The 10712-nt window shown below is 58.5% G+C and overlaps 1 protein-coding gene across 3 annotated transcripts in view; it reads left to right on the top strand.

The window, feature by feature from the left end:
• Positions 1-7180, top strand: part of KLHDC4 (kelch domain containing 4) — a 52834-nt gene extending 45654 nt beyond the window's left edge. Inside the window, exons 8-12 of one of the 3 annotated variants that reach the window (XM_044922087.1) lie at positions 2602-2677; positions 4223-4434; positions 5001-5403; positions 6134-6238; positions 6384-7180. In XM_044922087.1, the coding sequence (XP_044778022.1) occupies positions 2602-2677; positions 4223-4434; positions 5001-5403; positions 6134-6238; positions 6384-6406 (819 nt within the window). In that variant the 3' untranslated portion in view covers positions 6407-7180. The remainder of the gene's footprint in view (positions 1-2601; positions 2678-4222; positions 4435-5000; positions 5404-6133; positions 6239-6383) is intronic. The other 2 variants (XM_021702438.2, XR_006541385.1) reach the window with 2 other exon arrangements.
• Positions 7181-10712: the final 3532 nt, after the last annotated feature.

The following is a 10712-nucleotide window of genomic DNA, read 5'->3' as shown; positions in this document are numbered from 1 at the left end:
TGAGCCGAAGGCAGTCGCTTAACCAACTGAGCCACCCAGGCGCCCCGGAATACAGTCTTTGTAAAATGCATCCAGTTTCAGCCTCTCACCCAAGTGCCCCTCCCCAGAGAGGCTGAGACGCTGTACGGGACGTCACACTGCCAAGGTGGGAGTTGGACATGTCCCAAGGCTTGTGCAGACTTGCTTCCTCCGCCGGGCCCGTTGAATCCCGTGGGCGCCTGGCCGTGCCCGTTAGGAGCAGCAGCACGACAGCAGCGTTACACAGGGCAGCTCCCTGTTGGTCCCTGTGAGGACTGCAGACTGGATTTTGGGCACGTCCCTGCACTTCGAGGAAAGTAATTGCTGTACAGAAGGAGTTAGTGAGCTGGTGGGGTGGGGAGCCCCGGCACCAGGGGGCTCTGGTCCGAAGGGCTGCCCGTCCCCGTCCAGCCAGAGCCCTGGCCCGTGTGCCGGCCGGCACGAGGCTGTGGCCCCGGGCTTGTGGCATCGCCCTTCTCGGGAAGCCTTCTGGCTCGTGGGCCTTGGGAGGAGGTGTTTAATTGGTACAGCATAGAAGAACCCCCTTAACTAGAAGGCTCTGGCCACTGCCGCAGCTCGCAGGTCAGTGGGTGCAGCAACGCGGGGGTGCAGCTCCGCTGTAACTTACGTCTCTAGCAACAGAGCGGTCACTGAACTCGTTCCAGGTCCCCTCAGCGGGTGGGGCCTCTGGCTGTGAATGCATTTCCTGCACGTGCCAGGCCTTTTGGTGTGGAAGGGTAGCTCCTCCTGCTGTGCAAACATCTTGTCTGAATAATGTGTAGACATTGCCTCACTTGAATCCTGCAGATGTGTCCGGAAGGAAAACCAGAGAGGCGCACTCCCAGTTTTCATTTCCGGAGATGCAGGCCATTCCCCACTCAGGGCCGATCCTGAACCTCCTGGGCTTTAGGATAGTCAGGTCACATGTCCAGTCTGTGGACAGTGGGATTGTGGCTTTGTTTTTTAAAAGGAGACCAGCTTCTCCCCCCTGTAGTAAACGCACACCTGTGTTTGAGAGGAAAGGAAGTATGCATCCGTATTTCCTGATCCTGTCTTGCGTTTGGGGGGGGGGGGGGGGGTTGAAGTAACCGCAGCAGCGAGCACTCCTGGTGCCCAGATCGCGGTTTCTAACCATGTCCAGTGAGAGGACCCTCCTTGGGGAAATGGCGGATTCCAGGCCTGGGTCAAGAAACATACGGAATGAGGCTGGAGGATCTTGTGGTTCCCCAACCTAAGGGTGTGCTTATAGGAAACCCACATGACGGGCTCTGTCAGACGGACACAGAAGCCACCAAAAGGGTTTCCAGTGGCCAAAGCTGGAACTGTTGTAGCAACAAAGTAAGTAAAGTGGATAGGATTACAGCCCAGAGTAGAACATAAAAATCTGTGAGTCCATTTGATTATAAGCAAATGATTGAATGAGTAAATAAATCAGGGGAAAGGGACAAATCCCTATGCAGAATTCCACAGAAATCATGTAGCCAGCTCCGCCCTTGAGGGCTGGAGTCTGACTTCCGTCTCCGCAAGCGGGGCTGTGCACAGTGATGTCCTTCCCCAGAGGACTGTGGAAAGCTGCAGACTCGGAGGGGGCAGAGTTGACAGCCAGGTGACCAGGATCAGCAGCAGTGGTAAGTCTTGGCGCCAACGTGCACCCCTGGTGTGCTGCAAGGGAAGGGCACCTTACCTGTGGGGCCCACAGCCCTGGCAGTGCTGAGAGAAGTGTCAGACAAATCTCAGGGGAGACCCAAGATGCAGCACAGCTGAGCAGCGACTTCTCTGCTCCTGAGGGTCGTCAGAGATGGGGGAGTCTGGGCCAGTGCAGCTGACGTGACACGGAGGACTCAGGGCTGAGAAACCTTGGTTTCATTGCTGGCGACGCTCAGAAGAGTTTTTTTTTTTTTTTTAATATTTTTATTTATTTGACAGAGACACAGCGAGAGAGGGAACACAAGCAGAGGGAGTGGGAGAGGGAGAAGCAGGGGGAGTGGGAGAGGGAGAAGCAGGCTTCCCGTGGAGCAGGGAGCCCGATGCGGGGCTCGATCCCAGGACCCTGGGACCATGACCCGAGCTGAAGGCAGATGCTTAACAACTGAGCCACCCAGGCGCCCCTCAGAAGAGTTTTTAAGTGGTAGCACCTGGCTGGCTTGGGCAGCAAGTGTGAATGTGATTCTTGCAGGGAAGTCTGAGCACATGAATTGAAAGATGATGGGGTTGGGTACACACGGGAACTGCGATGGAACTTCATGATGGCCTCGGGGGAGGGCCCCTCCACCTGGAACAGGGTCGCTGCAGAGCCATGGGAGCTCACGACAGTTCTTGTTAGAATGGTGAATTCTTAACATTCAAAATCTATTCTTGGTTAATAAATCATACTAACATTTTTTATTACATCTGCTCAATGAGGTCAGAATTGAACGGGTCGTAGTTCCGATTTTCTTTGAGGCTCATCCGAACGAAGGCTCCCAGGGTGCCCCCCACCCCCCTGCACCTCAGTAGGGAGGCAGACCACAAGCTTGAGGGGGCTGGGCAGGGTGTTGTAGGTGGCGCCTGGCCAGTTCTCACGACTCCCTGTTCCTTTTGCAGAGAGTCAAGAAAGATGTGGACAGAGGCACCCAGCATTCAGATATGTTCCTGTTGCGGCCTGAGGACGGAAGAGAAGGTACATGCACTGGGTCATGGGGGTGGGCCACGGGCTCCTACGGGAAGCAGGGCAGGGACCCGAGAGCCCTCCTGCTCTGTGGATGGGGGGCTGGGGGAAGGGAGGGTGGCGGCGAACCCCTGCACACTGTGCTGGAGTCATGGGCAAGTCCTCACCGGAGCAGGCAGGCCAGGTGCTCATGAATAACCCTAAGTGTCTGCACAGCAGAGACAGCCGAAGAGTGCTCACCCTCGGGTGTTTGGGACGGCGACCTCAGAGCGAGTGGAAGCCACTGTTTGTCAGCTGTTCCCTGACTTGTTCTCACTCGAGCAAGTGGCTGCTGGGATGTGGGATTTGGGCATGGTTCTTGTGGGTCAGCGGCCCCCCGTTTGCTTTCTAAAGCTCAGAAAGTCAGGTGGTGGCCTCTGAGACTTGGGATGAGCAGGCTGGGCTAGATTCAGGTGATCCAATCTGGTCCTGGGTCTGCTTTGGGACCCGCAGCAAGCCTCTCACCCGCCCCGTGAGGCTGTAAGCTGTAGGAATGATGGGGCTGCTGCACATAGCACCTTCCGTCTCTCCCACCCTAACCTCCGTGAAGCCGGGCACTTCTCAGGAAGTCAGCCAGGCTGCCCTGCAGTGACCGATGAGGACATCTGCCTTTTCCTCAGTGGACACCAAGGTTTGGAGTCAAGGAGAAAGCTGCCTGGTGTGCACATCAGGGAGCCAGAGCTGGAACCGGACCCTGAGCCCGTGTGCTCAACCTGTGCACCCGGGCATCAGGCCCTCGACCGCCAGCAAGAAGCACGTGGTGCGCTGTGAGCTAGGGCACTCTGATGTTTTTCCTTCTCTGTTTCCATACCACGTTAACATGCTGGCTGTGAGGAGTAGTCCTCGTGGCCCAGTACTGGGTGCCCCCCGGAGTCACAGCTGTGCTGTGTGCTGATGAACAACAGGTGGGCACGACATGGTACAACGTTGGCCATTTGTTGCTTCTGTTCAGTTTTCCTTAAACGTTCAATAAAAGGACAGTCTCGGTTCTTTTTTCTAGATGTGGTGGGAAGATATCCCCCATGCTTCATACTAGGTCATGTTTTGAGCGTTACCACGTTCATCAGGCATGTGCCGAGAGAGCGAGAGCGAGCATGTTGCCTACGGGAGAGTCTGCGGTTCTGAGCAGTGGGCGAGTGCGCACAGCCAGCACAGAGCAGCTCTCTCAGTCCCCCGGCCCCCCGCGGGGCCTGGCGTGGCGTGAGGCCCTCCCAGCACTGCGGCCTGCCCGCCTCGCTCTCCGCCCAGCCTCAGAGCCGCCCCTGGGGCGTGGTTGGCCCAGGGGCTGTCTGGAGGGCATGTGGAAACGTTACTTAGTGCACGCAGGACCTTCAGGAGCAGGATGAAACTCTGGGGCGTGTTGAACTGTGTTTTGTTTCTGCAGAGGGCTCAGAATGCCTGAACTTGGTGCCCTTTTACCTGCAGTCTTGCGTTTCCGCTTGTCCCATTCACTGGGGTCGGTGATCCTGGGTGAGCCTGCGGCCGGCAAACTCTTACCCTGTGTTCCCTCTCCTCCAGCAGGCAGGTGGGCCTGGACCCGGATTAATCCTGCAGGAGCCAAGCCCACTCCGAGGTCTGGCTTTTCGGTGGCTGTGACCCCGAACCATCAGACACTGCTCTTCGGGGGTGTGTGTGACGAGGAAGAGGAGGAGAGCCTGGAGGGGGACTTCCTCAACGACCTGCATTTCTATGATGCCGCCAGGAACCGCTGGTTTGCGGGGCAGCTGAAGGTAGAGCCGGGCCCCGAAGTGTGCACCCCGATGCAGGGCTGCACCTGCTTTCATTCCGCCGTGTCAGCCGGTTCTTCCGGCGAGGCTTCAAGCTGCCCCGGGCCTCCCCAGTCCCTGTGTGTGTGGGGCCCGTGGGAGCTTTTGGCGTCTTTACTGTCGTCGTGGGCAGGGACGCCCACGTCTCTCCACTCACTCCACAGCAGCACCATGGGTGGCCGTCCCAGCAGCGGGGTTCCCCTGGGGCTTCAGGTCTAGAGGAGTTGATGGGGTCAGCGGCCCCGACGCCGAAGGAGGTGGCCCACTCTGGCGGAGACCCCACTCCGGCAGAGACCCCACTCCGGTTGCAGAGTCTCTGTGGGAAAACGGGTGGACGTGCGGCCAGTGTCTGGATGCGTGGCGCTCTCTGCCTTTTTCTCGGAGGGGTCACACGCAGGCAGAGGCTCTGTGCCCCCAGGGTGAACCGCAACAGGTGCTTCACCTGTGGCCCAGCCCCCTTGGGGCCCAGGGGTTCTGCCTGCTCACTGCTGTCTGCTGCTAAAACGCATGGCCTTGCTTCTTCTCAACAGGGACCTAAGTCAGAGAAGAAGAAACGTAGGAGGGGCCAAAAAGCAGAGCCCGAAGGTGCTGACAAGCGGGAGTTGGGGGGGGCCGGTGCCCAGGAGCCGCTGGAGGTGGTCAGAGAGGTGGTCACAGAGGACGGGACCGTGGTGACCATTAAACAGATGCTGGCTGCCCCGGGCTCGGCTGGACAGCCCCCATCTGACGAGGAGGACAGCCCTGATGAAGCCGGCGGCGCCGTGGTGGAGCCGAGCCCCCGCTCGAACGCCATGCTGACCGTGAAGCACGGGCAGCTCTACCTGTACGGAGGCATGTTTGAGGCAGGTGACCGCCAGGTCACCCTCAGTGACCTGTACCGCCTAGATCTGCACAAGATGCAGGAGTGGACGGCCTTGGTGGAGATGGATCCAGGTGAGCTGGGGTGGAGGTACACTCCTCCTCAGGTTGGGGCGGGAACCCCAGCAAAGCGTCTCTGTCACATCTGCCTGCAAGCAGGCGCTCCCTCAGATCTGCCCTGTGCCACTGAGCCCGCGGTGGGCAAGGGACCGCATCCTCTGTGCGTCCATCCCTGCTCTGGGAGTGGAGGGGGGTGGGCTGCCTCCTCGAGCACTCCGATGAGCCTCAGACCCGTCCTCCTGCTGCTCACCAGGGGCCTTGTACAGAACAGATCTCACAGAGCCCCTCGTCCGGGGACAGCCGCCTCTGAGCACGTGAGGGGAGCCGGCCCAGGACCTGGGGGCACCTCCAGGCCTCCTCTGCTCTGGTCCAGACTGCTCCGTCCCTCGCCTCCATGTCCTACTCCGGCAGCTGCTGGACACAAGCCACCGCTCCTTTCTTTAAGCTCAGAGACTAGAAACAAAGTTAAAATCCACACTTGGGGAAAGTGCCTCTGTGGCCAGTGCGAGGCTCCCTTCTTCCAACGAGACCAGGCTAGAGCTGGGGAGCAGGAGAGAACTCTGTATGGGTCTTGTGTCTTCGCCCGTCAGTCTCCTTCATGCCACCTCTGCTCGGAGACCGAGAGAAAACGCGTTTCCTCTGAGCGTGCAGTGGTGCCGGGGCTCGGGCCGCTTCCACACCGGGAGTCTTGTGAGGGGGCTGCCCCACCGCGCTGAAGCTTGGAATGTGCACTTTTGCTTTCAAGGAACTCAGGAGTGGCTGGAGGAGACGGACTCTGAAGAGGACAGTGATGAGGATGAGAGCGCCGAGGGCGGGGACGAGGACGAGGACAGCGGCCGGGAGGCTGGGGGTGAGTGTGGCGCACGTGCCGGTGAGGGGTGCCAGGAGACCTAGAGCTCGGGGGTCACTTGGCTCCCAAAGTCCTAATTTTTACTGGTAATGAGAGACTTTATTGCTTTACTGAAGTTTTATTAAAATTTGGCTTTGCTTTGTAGATGTGCTCTCAAGGCAAGCTTAAGTTTTTGAAAGAACATTCGTATGTGGAGTGCATTTGAGCGGCGCCGTGTTGGTTTCTTGGATGGAGTGAAGAATGCCCTCGCCATGTGATTTCTTTAAATTCGGTGCCCGTGATCGCCCCATCAGGCGGTGAGCGGGTGGCCTCTGGAGCTGCCAGACCCAGGCCACCGTCCTGGGCTCAACATGCTTCCCTCCCGCCCCCTCCTTCCCCACGGAGCAGCTCCCGCACGCACGGTGCTGCCTGCCGAGCGGCTTGCGGACGGCCTGCTCGGGCCCCACCAGTGTCGGGTAGAGCTCACCCTGGACAACGTGGGGCCCCACGCCGGGAAGAGAGAACCCACGCCGTGGCAGACGCTTTGTGCGACGACTTGGCCTGAGCACCGTCCCCCCGCCCCCAGAAGTTAACCTGTGTGAGGTGCAGTTGCCTTCCCTCAGTATCACTGGGTGTGATTTAAAATAAAGCGGCCTTGGGGCGCAGCCGCAGCGAGGTGGTGATCTATGCGGCCCCGCTTGCCCTGGTGGTGTTGGCGGGGCCCCGTGCTGGGGCGAGGCCCCCCCCGCTGCAGGCGGCACCTGGAAGACGAGGTGGCACGCGGGTGCTTTGTGGGCGGTTTCCCTTTGGCCAGACAAGGAGCCGCATGTCCTGGTTGATGGTACTTTGTCAGCCTGGAGGTCTCAGCTCTGATTTCTAGAAGTTCTTGGTGGCAGCCCGCCGACCACCTTTACACGCTTTGTGTCTCTGCTGATCTTTGAAATAAAGTTCCTGTTGGCTGGGCGGTTCTGTGTGTTCTCTGCCGCTGGCTGTGCTCGGGGGCCTCTGAGTGAATGTCCCGACGACTTAGAACTGCTCCACTAGCCTCTTTCAGGAAGAGATGCTAGAGCCCCTCTCTGCTCTTTCCCTTTCAGGCTCCAGGCTGTCATTGGCAGAGTGGCAGGAGGACGGGAAGCCTGAGGTCGGGGACCCCACTGTCTCCACGTGGTGCTGCTGTCCAGCGCCCGTGGAGTGGGGGTCATCACGGTGGCAGCCTTGGTGCGTGCACATACGGAATGGTGCCCGCTCCAGGGTGCATGGCTGGGGTCAGCATTTGGGCCTTGAAGTCACACTTGGTACCTTTCTTCATCTTAAATACCTGCTACAATGAGAACTTGGTATTTCTAGTTTTTAGCAACAGGGCCAACATCCCATTTGTTCCCTCCCATAGGCCATCCGCATCATTGCCTGGATGCTAATAGAGCAGGGCCTGGCCCGGGAAGGTGGTCATGGAAGAACAAGGGCTGACCTGCCCCAGAAACGGCCCCTCGCTCGCCCAGCCTTCTCACGCTGCTCAGCCCCCACCAGCTTCGACAGTGGGCCCTCAGCTGTCAGACTGGCAAGCCTCTGGAATGGAGCCTGGCAGGGGTGGGCTCTCAACAGCAGACTAGAACTAGGACCCTGTCCCCTGACGGTAGCCTGTCTGCTTGTCTGCCTGCTGGAGCCCCACTCTGGGGGCTGTGCCTGCGGGAGCTCCGGCCGTCAGAGACAGGCCAGGCTGGGGCCCAGGCGGCACGGCACCCTTTCAGTCGACGTGGGCTGGGTTTGGTAGAAAAGCTGGGTGCTCGGCCTCCAGTGGCATGTTTGTGGCCGTTCGCTTGGATGCTGGGGCAGTTTGGGCCTTCGTCGGACACTCAGGGCGGAATCTCGCTGCAGGGTCCTCAGGCGTGGCTGATGGGATGCCGTGGCTCGTTCCCGGGACCTTCCGGGTCCTCCCGGTGCCCGCTCTGCCCACTGCTGGGACGTGGCACTCAGCCCCAGCTGTGCGGTCCAGCGGTGCAGCTGCTTTAGGAGGAGCTGCTTGGAGGAGCTTGTTGGCTCCACCTCGGCTTTCTGTTGTCAGAGGCCGGAGCGTTACTGATTGTCTCTGTGACAGAGCAGGTCTGAGGGAAGAGGGTATTTGTTAATCAGCCAGGTTGAAAGAGAACTCACAAATCCCCTGAAGAAACTCCTTGTACAAACAAGTCTCTGTTTTGCTGTCATGTCCGTAGGGTTATTGCTAAAAAACTCAGTTTGAGTGGACCAACAAGAATAAATAAACAAGCTTCCAGAGAAGGAGCTGTCTCTGCTGCTTGATGCTGTGATTGAAACACCAGGATGGGCGCACCTTAGAGGCTCAGCAGGGGGAGAGGCGGCGGTGCGTTCTAGGATCGCGAGAGTCCGCCAGGAGCAGGACCAGCACACCCACCTTGCAGTCTGTCGGTGACTCGTGTGCCCCACTGAATGTTCCGGACACCCTGATGGCCACCACAGGCATGAGTGGCCAGTACGAAGCCCAAGGCCTCCATTCCCTGCGTTGCTGGAACCAGAACAGCTGGATACAGCTGTATTCCGGGTCAGCGAGGGCCCTGCAATCGCACATCCTGTCTTGTCTGCTCCTTGGTTGGCTGAGTTCTTGGTAAGCCCCCGTACCACCGGCTGGGTTATTGGTTCTGCCCCTTTCTCTTACGGTGCCTATCCCTTGGCCGTGCCCTCTCAGACACCAGCAGAGCTCCTTGGGGGGGGGGGGGGGGGGGGGGGGGTGGGACCTTTCCTCCCCCCCCCTGGGCCCCGGGGGGGGGGGGGGGGGGGGGGGGGGGGGCGTTGAGTGTGAAGACTTCTGTACCCTCCCTGAGTCCCTGGGGCAGCTGAGCGGCTGTCTGGGTCATGCAGCAGGAAGATGGATTCCAAAGGGCTGGTCAGCGGTGGTAGATTTCTGGGGTTGGCTTGAATGGAACAATCATCCTTACCAGAGTGTTTCTCTGTTTGTCTCTAAAAGATAACAAGAGTGGTATTTATTGCCGTTTGACACGTTTTGGGTTCCTTACCGAGTTTTCCAGACAGGGAGTCGGTGGCTAGCTGACAGTAGAGACACACTGAGGGGCCAGAGGCTGGCCAGGGCCTGCCGGTGACAGATGGTGTCCTCCGGGCTGTTGCCTGGGGCTAGAGGGGCCCTCAGGCTGCCACCCAGGGGAGTTTAGGCACAAGCTTGGGTTCAGATCGGGTGACCCAAGTGAGGTTCACACTTGGGAACCAGCTCCCCCCATGTGTGTTGGGGTGAGGAAGAGGTGACACAGTGTTGACTGGGGGCTGGGGCGGGGCAGCTGCTTCCTCGGGCGGGGGTGGGGGGACGTGCCCCACTTCAGCTTGAGGGAGCGTGAACTCCCATCTGCTGTCCACTGCTTACTTCTCTGAGCACTGAAGGAGCTTTCTGGTAACTACTGCTTCCCTGGGTGTTTTGAGCCAGCAAGCAGGCTGTGTGCAGGCCTCGGGTCACCAGAGGCCAGTGTTGTCTTGCCGGCCCACGTAGCCCCTGAGGATAGAGCAGAGGCGTCTTCGTTTCTGTTTTGCGAGAGAGCTTTGTCAGTGCTGGGTTCAGGCTGGGCCTGGCCACCCACCAGTGTCTGACCGTGGTGTCCGGTAGGAAGCTAAGGCGCCGAGCGGCGCAGCCAGGGGCCAAGGACATAAGCCATCGGGGTCTGAGGAGCCTCCAGGGGCACAGCCAGTGCTGGGCCTGGTTTCCCGGTGCCGAGCAGGCGTGGGACCCTCTGGACCAGACCTGCTTGTGGAGCTGGGCAGCCGTGTGCCTGGAAAGGCCGTGTGTCTGGGGGGGATCCTGAGATGGGAGAAACTCTCATCGGAAAGAAAGGCTGAGTAAGCTCCCCTATGAGAAGCTTAAATCAAACTGGGTTTAGCACAGCAATGCCGTGAGGCCCCTGGGGCAGAGCCTGTGGGGTGTGGGGGGCTGCTGGGGCCGGCTTCGGGAGGAGGGGGCGTGCTTCGGGCTGGGCTCCCAGAGCCCTCCTGCCCAGGACCTAGGCTGCAGGGCTGCCGTCGGGGGAACACAGGCTCTGCCCCAAGAAGTAATTCCGTTTCTCCGTCTCAAAATTTTGGCATTAGGAGATTTCAGCGAAGACCCTGATCTGTAATGAGATGATGCAGGGGACCCAGAGTTTTCAAATGATGGTGTTTATTACTAAAAGGAGCAAAATTGTTTTAAATCTTGACAGTGTCCCTTGCTTTCAGATAGCGAAATACATCATCATGGTATGACTTAAAGTGTTACATTCATTAAGAAAAAGTATTTAAGTTTCACTTTGTAAGTAACCAAGCTATTTTTCCCAGCTAAAAGATAAAATGGCGAGGTAACATTTTTAGCCGCTTCATCAATAAGAAAAATCAAAACATAGTCAACATTCTCTTTTTGTCAATGCACAAACGATTGCACTGCATTGAAGTTTACATGCACCAGGAAACAAAGTGGGAAAAGAAAATGCAGATTGAGACCGATTCATGT

This window comes from Neomonachus schauinslandi, chromosome 16 (assembly GCF_002201575.2).
Source record: "Neomonachus schauinslandi chromosome 16, ASM220157v2, whole genome shotgun sequence".
NCBI classification, from domain to species: Eukaryota; Metazoa; Chordata; class Mammalia; order Carnivora; family Phocidae; genus Neomonachus; species Neomonachus schauinslandi.
This window is presented reverse-complemented; position numbering and strand designations above follow the sequence as displayed.